The 14,618-nt window shown below is 33.4% G+C and overlaps 1 protein-coding gene across 1 annotated transcript in view; it reads left to right on the top strand.

Moving 5' to 3' along the window:
• The first annotated feature begins 10,352 nt into the window (after positions 1-10,352).
• The window catches only part of LOC139489310 (zinc finger ZZ-type and EF-hand domain-containing protein 1-like), a 118,287-nt gene continuing 114,021 nt past the window's right edge, over positions 10,353-14,618 (top strand). The window contains exons 1-2 of the mRNA XM_071275593.1: positions 10,353-10,510; positions 12,899-12,929. Of these exons, the coding sequence (XP_071131694.1) occupies positions 10,457-10,510; positions 12,899-12,929 (85 nt within the window). The 5' untranslated portion in view covers positions 10,353-10,456. The remainder of the gene's footprint in view (positions 10,511-12,898; positions 12,930-14,618) is intronic.

Raw genomic sequence — 14,618 nt, forward strand, 5'->3', positions numbered from 1 at the left:
TCTGTAAGAACACATTCTTACCACCAGAGACCTGAAAACAATTAAAAACCGATTTATTTCAAGGTGCACCGTATACCCCGCGCATTAAAAGCGAATAAGTAACGAATAGGTAACAGGTTATTTACCGAGCGCTGGAACGGGTACATGCGCTCTAATGGGGTCATTTCATCTCTAAGAACACATTGTTACCACCTGAGACATGGACATGATTGAAAATCCTTTTCTAACAGGTGAAACGTATAAAAAAATGTATTATAAGCGAATAGGTAACGAATAGGTAACGAATAGGTAACAGGGTATTAACCGAGCGCTGGAACGGGTACATGCGCGCTAATAGGGTCATTTCATCTCTAAGAACACATTCTTACCACCAGACATGAACACAATTAAAAAACGATTTATTTCAAGGTGCACCGTATACCCCGCGCATTAAAAGCGAATAGGTAACGAATAGGTAACAGGTTATTTACCGAGCGCTGGAACGGGTACATGCGCTCTAATGGGGTCATTTCATCTCTAAGAACACATTGTTACCACCTGAGACATGGACATAATTGAAAATCCTTTTCTAACAGGTGAAACGTATAAAAAAATGTATTATAAGCGAATAGGTAACGAATAGGTAACGAATAGGTAACAGGGTATTAACCGAGCGCTGGAACGGGTACATGCGCGCTAATAGGGTCATTTCATCTCTAAGAACACATTCTTACCACCAGAGACCTGAACACAATTAAAAAACGATGTATTTCAAGGTGCACCGTATACCCCGCGCATTAAAAGCGAATAGGTAACGAATAGGTAACAGGTTATTTACCGAGCGCTGGAACGGGTACATGCGCTCTAATGGGGTCATTTCATCTCTAAGAACACATTGTTACCACCTGAGACATGAACACAATTAAAACACGATTTATTTCAAGTTGCAGCGTATACCCCGCGCATTAAAAGCGAATAGGTAACGAATAGGTAACAAGATTATTTACCGAGCACTGGAACGGGTACATGAGCGCTAATAGGGTAATTTCATCTCTAAGAACACATTGTTACCACCTGAGACATGGACATAATTGAAAATCCTTTTCTAACAGGTGAAACGTATAAAAAAATGTATTATAAGCGAATAGGTAACGAATAGGTAACGAATGGATAACAGGGTATTAACCGAGCGCTGGAACGGGTACATGCGCGCTAATAGGGTCATTTCATCTCTAAGAACACATTCTTACCACCAGAGACCTGAACACAATTAAAAAACGATTTATTTCAAGGTGCACCGTATACCCCGCGCATTAAAAGCGAATAGGTCACGAATAGGTAACAGGATATTTACCGAGCGCTGGAACGGGTACATGCGCTCTAATGGGGTCATTTCATCTCTAAGAACACATTGTTACCGTCTGAGACCTGGACATAATTGAAAATCCTTTTCTAACAGGTGAAACGTATAAAAAAATGTATTATAAGCGAATAGGTAACGAATAGGTAACGAATAGGTAACAGGGTATTAACCGAGCGCTGGAACGGGTACATGCGCGCTAATAGGGTAATTTCATCTCTAAGAACACATTCTTACCACCAGAGACCTGAACACAATTAAAAAACGATTTATTTCAAGGTGCACCGTATACCCCGCGCATTAAAAGCGAATAAGTAACGAATAGGTAACAGGTTATTTACCGAGCGCTGGAACGGGTACATGCGCTCTAATGGGGTCATTTCATCTCTAAGAACACATTGTTACCATCAGAGATATGAATTTAATTGAAAATCCTTTTCTAAAAGGTGCAACGTACAACAAACGTACTATAAGTGAATAGGTAACGAATAGGTAACGAATAGGTAACAGGGTATTAACCGATCGCTGGAACGAGTACATATGCGCTTATAGGGGTATTTCATCTATAAGAACACATTATTACCACCAGAGATATGAACACAATTGGAAATCCTTTTCTAAAAGGTGCAACGTACAACAAACTTTTTAAAAGCGAATTAGTAACGAATATTTAACAGGGTATTATCCGACCGCTGGAACGGATACAAATGCACTTATAGAGTTATATCACCTCTAAGAGCCCAAATCTTCCACCAGAGACAACAAAACAATTGAAAATCATGTTTTAAAAGGTGCAACGTAAGATACACGTATTATAAGCGAATTATAAGCGAGTGATGGAACGAATTAAACAAGGTAATAGCATGCTCCGAAACGATGTACACCCTGCTTACATGTTTAACTCTACCACATTATGTAAGTATGTGCCTGTCCCTAGACAAGAGCCTGAAATTAAGTAGTTATCGTTTGTTTTTGTGTTACATATTTCCGTTTATTTTTTTGTATATGAAATACGGCCGTCAGTTTTGTTGTTTGAATTGTATGAGGTTGTCATGTCTGGGCCTTTTATAGGTGACTACACGGTTTGGGCTATGCTCATTGTTGAAGGCCGTACAGTGAACTATAGTTGATAATTTCTGTGTCATTTTGGTCTAATGTGGAGTGTTGTCTCATTGGCAATCATACCACATCTTCGTTTTTACGCAAGCGCTAACACGGTGATTTCATCCCGTCGAACCAAGATCCATCTTCAAACATACGGACATAAAGCAGTTAAAAGGTAGAACGTATAAAAAACAAGTAAGGAACAAATGCGTATCGAACATGAAGTAAAAGGATCGGTTGAGCACAAACACATATAAATAGGTCATAAAAAGATCATTTTACCTCAACCAATTCAGAACTATTACCATATGTAAGACTATTAACAACTAGATTTGTAATTGCTAGCAATAACGGAAGGCACCCCTTCCCCCTATTACCAGGTGAGCGACAGCCATTTTGACAATTCCAAAGTCAAAGAGAGCATCTACAGATGTCTAGTAACATTTTTGCAAAGTTTCATTAAGTTTGAACATTTTGAATTTTTGATATTTTTGCTGTTTCCATGGTTACGGCGGCCATTTTGAAAATTCTAACTTCAAAATCCAACTCTGCCTATGCCAGTTACCATTCCTGTAAAGTTTCATCCAGTTTGCGGAAAATTCTTATTTTTGAAATTTTTGACCTTTTTGCATTGTTTCCATGGTAACAAGACCTATTTTGGAAATTCCAACTCCAATGTTGCTCATCATTACTGTGAAGTTTCATGAAGTTTTGAGCATTTTGAGAATTTTGAAAATTTTGGTGTAGTTTCCATGGCAACATAGTAGTTCCAATGATCGCCAAAATCATCCAACACCTGTATATAGTGGGCACCTACATTGTTTTAAAATATGATGATTCTGAGTTGAAGCATATCCAAACAGTTCACCAAAAACCAAAAGCTCATTTTTTTCACAATTGTGCCGTTTCCATGGTAACGGCAGCCATATTAAACTATTCCATGCCATAATTAAAAAGGGGGAATGATATTAAAAATCAAATAAGTAACGAATAGGTAACGAATAGGGAATAGGGAATAGGTAACGAATAGGTAACGAATAGGGAATAGGGAATAGGTAACGAATAGGTAACGAATAGGGAATAGGGAATAGGTAACGAATAGGCAACGAATAGGGAATAGGGAATAGGTAACGAATAGGTAACGAATAGGGAATAGGGAATAGGTAACGAATAGGTAACGAATAGGGAATAGGGAATAGGTAACGAATAGGCAACGAATAGGGAATAGGGAATAGGTAACGAATAGGGAATAGGGAATAGGTAACCAACTTGACGCCCATGATAAAGGCTGTGGATTTTCTATAAAAATCTTGATTTATTTGCCACGAAGTCCTCTTTTTCTATTAAATGCAATGGAACAGTAAAAAATATTGCTTTGCATCAAGTTTCCCCTTTGAATATGTACAAAATGGCCTATCTCTATTATTCATTATATCTGTAGTTTTGATACAATTGAAGTTTGAAAAGTTCGTACAAAAATGGCTACAGAAGGGTACATAAACCTTAATGAATAACAAAAAACATCAGGTTTAAAATTTAATACACCAAAAACGCGCCTCGTCCACACAAGACTCACCAGTGACGCCCAGATTAATATATAAAAGATCGAAAGCGAAAAAAAGTACAAAGTTGTACAGCACTTAAGATCAAAAGTTGAAAAAGGTTGTGTCAAATACGGCTAAGTTTTTATGCTTGGGATAAGAACATCCTTATTATTTAGAACAATTAATGCTATTGCAAACAGTAAATTTTATCAAATGAATATAACAGATATACATAATGAAACTGAAGTATTAACTCATTACATAAAACAAACACGAATACATAATGAATGACCAATACAGAATAGACACACCCGACTCAGTCCAGGCCTCAACGCAGTAAATTATGAAAATGACGTCACATACGATGGTGAAAAGGCATTAAAAATTACGTCACATTTGAATATATGAAATTTCTGAAACAGCAGAAAAATTACGTCACATATGAAAAACTATATCTCAAAAGTAAGATAGAATTAGGATTGATTAAAGATTAAAATAGAACTAAATACTGATATTGCATTTAAACACAATGCATATTGCAATACTTATTAATAGCAATTAACTATAATATATATATGTGCAGTTTGTTATGAATCCAACTTCAAACGTAAATTATCGTACAGATTATGTTGACCAAAATTAAATCTAATAAATGACTGCGGTGATTAATTTTTGTTTCCATAACACATACATATAATAGAAAAGACGTCAACACATTAGACAAAATCCGATGAGAATTACAAATATAACATTAAACATTTAAACTAAATACATGAATTTGGGATAGACAAGTACCGTAACAAGTCTTATAGTAATGCGAATTCATACTCAGCAAAACAGTCACAATCGGGAATAAGTCACGTTTGGTAATTAAAAGATTAGACGACATAATGACAAACCACAATCTACCATGTGGTAAAAATGTCCTTAGCTAGTTTGGTTAAACACACACCAATTCGTGATGGTGTCCATAAAATTTACGGAGTGTCAATTTTAATCTGTCCTCCTCATAACTTTGTTGGAGAAGTTTCTGTGTAAGTAGCACACTCCTGTATATGAAGTCCGTATCATGATAGTGTGAACAAGCACGTGAATAACGTATCAATTGTGATATATAAACACCATACGAAGGGGCAGATGGTATGTTACTGCTGAGAAATGGGAAATTGATAATTGGGAAGTTGAAATCGTCCCGTTTGTCATAGATTTTCGTGTGAAGTCGTCCATCTACGTCAATATTGAGCAAAAGATCAAGGTATGAAGCAGTCCTTCTAGTATCAGTAGTATCCTTAATTTCAAGTTCACTGGGATATATGAGATGTAAGTATTGGCTGAAGTATGGGTTATTCAATGATAGAACATCATCAATATATCGGAAAGTAAAATTAAAGAATTTCGCAATGTGCTTTTTCTTTTTGTCTTTTAGAAGGTTTTGAATGAATCAAAAGTTTTTATCACGGTTGCTGCAAAATTGCCAGATGTGGATTCTCAAAAATTCCAAATATCTACTGCTTAACCTTCGATCACAATCTTTGCAATTTTGCAGCAACCGTGATAAAAACTTTTGATTTTTCTACGCTATATACTACTATTCCCCATGCTCAGTTGAAAGATCAACTTCACCATCTCATAAAACAGAGCTTTTTCTATGGAACGCCATGACTGCCTTATGTTAATGATCAGCATTATATGCAGTGCTCACACCATTATATGCAGTGCTCACACCATTATATGCAGTGCTCACAACATTATATTAAGTGCTCACACCATTATATTAAGTGCTTACAACATTATATTAAGTGCTCACAACATTATACGCAGTGGTCCAAACATTATATGCAGTGGTCACAACATTATATGAAGTGGTCAAGCCATTATATGAAGTGCTCACAACATTATATGAAGTGGTCACAACATTATACGTTTTTTGTTGTATGATGAGATTGATGTATGATGAGATTGATGTATGATGAGATCATTCGGTAAACTTCGTTTTTTATCGGAAATTACCGCATAGTCAGCTATAGAAGGCTCCGAAATGATAAAGGCTCCTCCTGACTTGGGACAACCACATATATACAGAATGTGCGGCGGGTTTTAACATGTTAGCGGGATACCAACCCTCCCTCTAACCTGGGACAGTGGCATAACAGAACAACATAAGAACGAACTATGGGTACAAATATAAATACATCTAACAAGAAAATAGAGTGGACGTGGGCGGGTACTTGTATATCCCAACAACAAAAAGACACTATAAGTACTGATCTGAGAGTTCTCGCAGTTACTGACAGCTAGTTCAAACCCACTAACAACTAATAAAAAAAACCATGCATCTAAGTTTTGCATTTAGGTAAAGATTGAAACAAACTGTGAGTAAAAAAGAATGATTTACTATTATTGGATAGTAACGATTGTCCATGAAAAAAGAGTCATTTTCAATGCTCTTCAACTTTGTACTTGTTTGGATTTATAAATATTTTGATATGAGCGTCACTGATGAGTCTTATGTAGACGAAACGAGCATCTGGCGTGCTAAATTATAATCCTGGTACCTTTGATAACTACTTGACCTAAATTAATTCTGGTTAAGGTACATTAAGATACAAAATATAATCAACTATAAGTCAGTGAAGAATAATATCTTTTAGATCGCACTTCTTTGATAACAATGGACCTCGAAAAAAGATTCAAATTTGTGTTTAGGTCCAGATGATAGCAACAACACATAAAAGAGGAATGCTTTTTGTTGCTGAGCACTTCTTTGATTTTATTTTAAGTCCACACAATTTATTTTGTAACAGAAGCACACAAAAAAAAAAACGATACTCGTTATTATGTCAGTATATAATTGTAATATAATTATATTAATGGAAAACTTCTAGTATTGTTTTACTGTGAATTCTTCTCGTTGTTGTTATTGGCGTTCTATTTTTTCTCACATACAAGCTTGTCTATAGTCTGGGGATTCCTGTTATTTTTGCTACTAATTTTTTTTTCATATCCCATGTTAGGATCAATGTAAAAGGTTGAAAATTTCATATCTGAATATTTTTTTCGTTATCTGGAAAGTTACTTTTGACGATGGATCTTGATTGTTTCTGTGGGGCTTCTTTCTCATGGATATGGATCACTCACGGGGAAAAAAATGGAAAATTGTCGAAACTAATTTGACTTTTATGTATAGCATAGTCCAAATTATATTCTTAAAAGAATTTAAATTCACAAACTTGTTATTTTGCACCAAACATTGCTGTGACATGCCTTTTTAAAATATGATTGAAAATCGTAAATGTTTAAGTAAAATTCTATTTGCAATTGCTGACCAACATTGATAAAAAAAAAATGCAATGAACAGTATACTTCTGACAGATATTTGGTTCTCCTTGAAAAATACTGGGTCATAACATATCTTAATTTATACCATCTCGAGTAATCTGAATATATTTATTCAGAAATGCACAATATATGTGTATAAGTCTACATGTTTTAATACGACTGCAAGAAAAAATGAAAAAAAAAATGGTCGTATATTGCTATCACGTCGTCGTCGTCAGCGTCGACGAAGACAGATGTTTTCCGGATAATAACTTTTGTTTAAGTAAATAGAAATCAATCAAATTTTAACACAAGGTTTATAGCCACTAAAGAAAAAAATTGGGGTGGGGGGGGGGGGGGGGGAGGGTATGGTCTTAACTTTTTAGGAATTAGGAGCCAAAAAGGCGGTCGAAATAAACATTTTTGTAGTTTCCAGTCATTAAGTGTATGAATCTCTCTGAAATTATACCACAAGTTTCCAAACTACCAAAAGGATGATTATGATTTGCTCGGAGGGGTAGATTGGGGAGGTGTTATGGCTCAAACCGTTTAGGAATTAGAGGCAAAAAAGAGGGAAAAACAAGGGTTTCTTGGTTAATGGTCAATTAAGACAATTTGAAACCAGTGTAAGGAAGGTAATCCAAATATATTAAGGGAATCCAGACATGTTTGATTACCTCCCTTACACTGCTTTAAAATTATGTGTAAAGATTTTTTTTCCCATATCAGATTTCAGAAATTAAAAAGAAAAAAAGTGGGGGATACATTTTTCTTTTCTTGAGGTTGGGGTCAGTATGCAACAGCATAGTATATTGCACAAAACAACAAAATAAGGACGGTATTTTTTTAATTTTTGGAGGGGATGGGGCAATTCGCAACAGCGTAGTGCAAAAGCAAAAAATTAAGTATAAATTCAAATTATATAACCAATTTTTAGTTCTTTGACTACAGTTATTCTGTGTCAGAAACCTATTATGTGTCAAACATTTAATTACATTCCAAATTCAGACCTGAATCAAGCGTGAATAGTGTGTCCATTTTTGTCCGAACTGTTCAGGGTTGGACCTCTGCGGTCGTATCCAACTGCGTTCGGCGAAGCAATTTAATAAAGACTTAAATATAATTTTATATACATTTTAAGTTGTGAATATGGTGAAACTGATCCTCAAAAATAAGTTCAAACTGCCCTGGTGTGGAATAAATTTGTGTTAAATTGATCATACTTCTTAATTTACTTATTTCAATCAGTTTTATATATTGTATACTGCCTTAATATAACATATATAATAATTACTGTTGAAATTTGTTTGCTGGGCATTAATTTACCGCAATTTACCAATTATGGATTCGGTAATTTCCGCAAAAAAACGAAGTTTACCGAATGATCTCATCATACATCAATCTCATCATACAACAAAAAACGTATAATGTTGTGACCACTTCATATAATGTTGTGAGCATTTCATATAATGTTTTCACCACTTCATATAATGTTGTGACCACTGCATATAATGTTTGGACCACTGCGTATAATGTTGTGAGCACTTAATATAATGTTGTGAGCACTTAATATAATGTTGTGAGCACTGCATATAATGGCGTGAGCACTGCATAGAATGCTGTGAGCACTGCATAGAATGTTGTGAGCACTGCATATAAAGTTGTGAGCACTTAATATCATGTTGTGAGCACTTAATATAATGTTGTGATCACTTAATATAATGTTGTGATCACTGCATATAATGTTGTGAGCACTGCATATAATGATGTGAGCACTGCATATAATGATGTGAGCACTGCATATAATGTTGTGAGCACTTAATATAATGTTGTGAGCACTTATTAATATAATGTTGTGAGCACTTTATATAATGTTGTGAGCACTGCATATAATGGTGTGAGCACTGCATATAATGTTGTAAGCACTGAATATAATGCTGATCATTAACATAAGGCAGTCATGGCGTTCCATATTTTTCTATAAAAATGGGAATCGTAGATACAAATTTCTTGTTTTGGGTTACAATAATTCATATTTTGTGAAGAATCACACTGAATCTTCCAGAAAATATACTGAAGATGATATTATCAAAATGCTGGACTTTTTGATCGACAATATATTTGTTGAGTTTGGAGGATTTATATTTCAACAGACAATCGGTATTCCAATAGGTACTAATTGTGCACCCCTGCTGGCGGTGTTGTTTTTGTACTCGTATGAAGCAGAATTCATTCAAAACCTTCTAAAAGACAAAAAGAAAAAGCACCTTGCGAAATTCTTTACTTTTTTTTTTTACTTTCCGATATATTGATGATGTTCTATCATTGAATAACCCATACTTCAGCCAATACTTACATCTCATATATCCCAGTGAACTTGAAATTAAGGATACTACTGATACTAGAAGGACTGCTTCATACCTTGATCTTTTCCTCAATATTGACGTAGATGGACGACTTCACACGAAAATCTATGACAAACGGGACGATTTCAACTTCCCAATTATCAATTTCCCATTTCTCAGCAGTAACATACCATCTGCCCCTTCGTATGGTGTTTATATATCACAATTGATACGTTATTCACGTGCTTGTTCACACTATACGGACTTCATGTACAGGAGTGTGCTACTTACACATATTACTTATATAAAGAAAAAGAGGAATTATAAAGTACGTGACTTGACTTTTAATCAACACAGGAACATTGTAAATATATTGTGATAACGGATTTTTAATATAATTGTGTGTGGGTAAGACTTCACTGTGTAAATAGTCTCAGCACTGCAACATATTTGGTGGAGGCATCACTGTATATAAGAAAGACCACAAGTTATACATACTAGCGTATGGTTCCTCTACAAAGGGGGTTAAAGATACAGAGGTAAGGTAAGGTTAACACCACTGGTAGAATATATCTCCTTACAATATTTTTGAAGCCCATCTTTAACTGTAGAAAGAATAGTCTAATTATTGAAAATTCGAACATATGATCATCATATATAAAAAATAAAGTTCGCGTATTGCTTTTCTTTTCTGTTGCCCGAAAACAACTTCCGTTTTCTCGGAAATATTGCTTTCGTTGCTTTCCCCGGTTCACTGAAATCCCTTCAATCAAAAAAGCAAAAGAATATAATGAATCTTTTAAACTATGGGCAATTCCTCAAGTATCAGTGAATCTGAGGACGCACCAGAAACAACAAAAGTAAAAGCTTATTATTGGTTTGAATCATATTGCATTCAGTTTTTTTTGTATGATATTGAGAACAGTTATGTCTTCTGAAATTATATGAGTCATACACATCGTTCTTAGTAAATTTAACTTAAACAAGTACCCCCTTTTCCATGTTTGCACATGACTATTTGTCTTGAAAATAAATAATAGTAAATAAGCTATATACCTTGTATGTGTTTGATAGATAGGTTTTAATATCTGATGCTTTAATTCAGGAAGTTCTTTATGGGCGGTAGTCCAAATAGTTATGACGTCTTGGAAGGCTATTTTAAATTTTTGTTTTGATGTAGCCGTCAAAGAAAAAAATATATAATAGCCTTCCAAGATGTCATAATTATTTGGACTATATCATGTATATGGGCGGTACAAATTCTAGTCAAACCTGCCAGCACATAATGAAATCGGCATCTGGTCAAATCAGCAGCAGGAATAGTCATATGGTCACCTGGTTAAATCAACATCCAATGAAGTCTTTCCCCAACCATGTTAAATATGTTGAAAATAAATTTGTTTTCAGTATTTTAAACAGAAAGATTAAAATAAAGTAGGGCATGTACAGAAATATTGACCAATTAACATTTTTTTAGTGGTTTCTGTATGTATTTTTTCTTTCAACTTTATGTTTAATCAAGGTATTTGATTTACAAATGATATATATATTTGTTATGCATATTTTTACCAACTAGAGCATTATTTTGCAAGATTGTTGGTTTAATATATACTTACCTGAAATAACACCTTTATATTTGCCGATTAGTTTGCATGCAAGTTAGATTAGTGATAGTTTTTCCTTTTATTCAATAACAACACACTTATTTATTATTTAATTGATATAAGTTATTGAATAATCAATTGAAAAGAAAACTAATCAAACCATCAGTCATTGAATGTTGAGAAATTTTCAGAGGAATGACTGACATGACTTACATGTATGTATTCTAACGTTTTTTTAAATAATTAAAAATAGTGAGATAATTAATAGATTTTTTTGAATTATTTATATATGTATTTTATCAAATAATATTGGAATGCCGAATTGACTTTAAAAGAGTGCTGATTTGACCAGACACAGATTTAACCAGATGCTGATTTGACCTTTTCCATGGTTGCCGAATTGACTTGTACCCAGGGGGTACAATGTGATTGATTTCCAGACAATTCTCAGTTTAGACTCAATATGAACCAGCGAACCAACAGATATTACCCCAAAACTGTATCTTGAGAAATACTGCTTTTATAAGCAATGAAATCTTATTATTTTTTTCTCAACAAAAGTACAATTTAACTGCACAAATTTGATTTTTACATTGTTCACATTTGGACAATTTCTGAAAACAATGTGTGTATAAGACGCTTGTGGTACTTCATGTGCCTAAAAAAGTATCTAAAACAAATTAAAATATTGAAAACAATAAGATAGATTTTGCTTTAAATACTCTTTCCTGGATAAATATTCATTACAATTAGGTATGCTTTAAATCAAAATTTGTAGTTATATGTTCTTAAGTGTGTCATCGTGTAAATATTGAAAATTTTGCACTTTTGAGTTTAAAAGCAATAGAGTTTAAAAGTTTCCCAAATGGACATGTAAAAGATAAAGTAGAGGCCTGATTAATCTGTTGTTCTTGATATTGTAGTCAACACCTTGCAGACATAGACATTAATCCACACTGTACATATGTATAAAATATGCATGTCTTATTACCCTTTATATTTAATTCATTCCTTTTGGTAAAATTCAGGATTAAATTTAGAAAATACTGGATTATTTAACGGAAAATGCCATCAAGATAATGATGAGTGTTGTTCATGTTGTTAAATTTATCAAATAAATGCAATTTAGACTGTTCTTTTCTGAGTTTGGTCATAACAGTAGAAGAACAGGTCTGCTATTAAATGGGTGGAATTAGTGCCTATAGATAAGAATACCCTGAATTGTTGATTGTTTCATGCACTTTTAACCCATTTCAAATTGTTATTTAATTATTTTTATAAGAAGAAAACTATAAGTGCATTCTCACTACAGTTAATATTTGTAATGCTGGGTCCTTTACCAGCTAACTATACATATGAATTCAGCCATGGCCAACAGGGCAATAATACACCTTAATTTGGGTTGGTTTTCAGCAAACATTTCTTATTAACTTTCCAGACTTTAACATTTTTAATAGGTTTTGTTCATTGTTGAAGGATGCAGGGTGACCTATCATTGCTTACAAGTTACATTCACTTCCTTTGGTCTCTGGTGGATAGCTACATTGTATCTCACTGGCAGTCAAACCATGTCTCACAATAAAAAAAAAACAAAAACACTGAACATATGAATATTTTTAAATTTTTCCTTTTTTGTATTTCCAGATGGATGAGAATTCTGATTCTGAAGATACAGGTTGGTACATCCATTACATCTAAGACATGTTAAAAAAAAAATCAGAATAATTTGAAGGGCTATATATTTGTAAAGGAATACTTTAGGGGTCAACATGCCAGATATTGGATGGAGCTTTTTATATTTATTTTTTACAGATTTTTTTGACAGATAGGTCAGGTCTTTCAGTTTTGAGATACAATGTAAAATTGTTTAGTTCCTCCATTTTCACCATTATTTTGTGATAATTTAATTTTGGATGTAACACGTCTTCTGATTAGCTGACGTTATTTTGTTATCAGCCCATAGACATAATTTAGTCATGTGACCGTGACGTCATCAACGTTTTATCATGGTTTTCTACAGTTTAAACGGTATTTAGAATTAAATTATAAGAAATGACTGTAATATTTTTTCTGTCTATTTGAAATAACATAAAAAATGTGGTGCACATTGTTAAATAACCCGCTATGCGCGTTATTCAGTGTGCACCAAATTTTTTATGTTATTTCTTCATAGACAGAAAAAATATTACAGTCATTCCTTAATTAACATGATGAAGTAGTTCTCATTTAAAAAAAATCACATGATTGTCTAAACATTGTTTCTTCATATAGTAATCTTACAGGGTTGTTTTAACTTATTAACTCATTAATATCATATGCATTGATGATAGTATTAATGTTTATAATTCATCTGAAAGGTAATTATAAAAAAAATTCAAATATCAATATATTAAATACAAGAAGTAAAATAATAGCTAATAGCTATATACATGCAACTGTGTGAAATAGGTCTAACAGTAAATTTCTTTTGAAAATCTCTTTTGAAGTTTTAAATGTTGACATTTAATGAGCTAAAATAAAATATTCTTTCTTTTTCATTATTTTATCATGATCCTTTTTGGAACAAATTATAATATCAGAGGTTATTATTATTTTCAGTGTAACTAGACTTCAGACAGTATTCAGTAATATTCATTGGCATTATTTCTTCCAACCTCCTACATGTCCTAAAACGATTTCAGTTATACATGTATTTTCCAAACTTTAAAGTCTCATTTAAATCTTTCTAGCTTTAATTGAGGCAGATTTGATAGAAATACTATATACATTTTGTCCCTATTTTACCATAAAAATATCTTTTGCTTTCACTATTGGTTTATTATTATTCGTTTTAAAAATACTAATTTTCGTGTATTTTGTGGTTATCTGGGAACCATGAATGTCCAACCAATTATAAACGTTATATAGAAATGTATGCAGACTTTGGCAATGAAATCAAATATCCTCAAAAATGAATTTTTCTCAATCCACAAAAATAAATGAATCCACCATGTCCACATCATAAGGTATTTTCCTGGGTATAGTATTAACAATTAAAACTCTCGTGCATGTTTTAGCATTAAAAATGCTGTTAATGGTATTCTTTCTAGAATGTGCTTTTCCTAGAAAAAAATGATGGGTGCTTTTTAAGAAGGTATCAAAAACTCTGTTAAACTGTGTAGTTTTTGTCAAGTCTGTGACTTTTGTTGCAGAAAGCGCGACATAGGGATAGGGATCCAGCGGCAGCGGTGTTAACTAACTTCTTAAAAGCTGTATATTTTAGAAGGTAGAAGACCTGGATGCTTCATATTTTGTATATTGATGCCTCATGTTATGAAGTTTCTGTCAGTCACATGTCCAATGTCCTTGACCTCATTTTCATGGT

Source organism: Mytilus edulis, chromosome 9 (assembly GCF_963676685.1).
Source record: "Mytilus edulis chromosome 9, xbMytEdul2.2, whole genome shotgun sequence".
Lineage (NCBI taxonomy): Eukaryota > Metazoa > Mollusca > Bivalvia > Mytilida > Mytilidae > Mytilus > Mytilus edulis.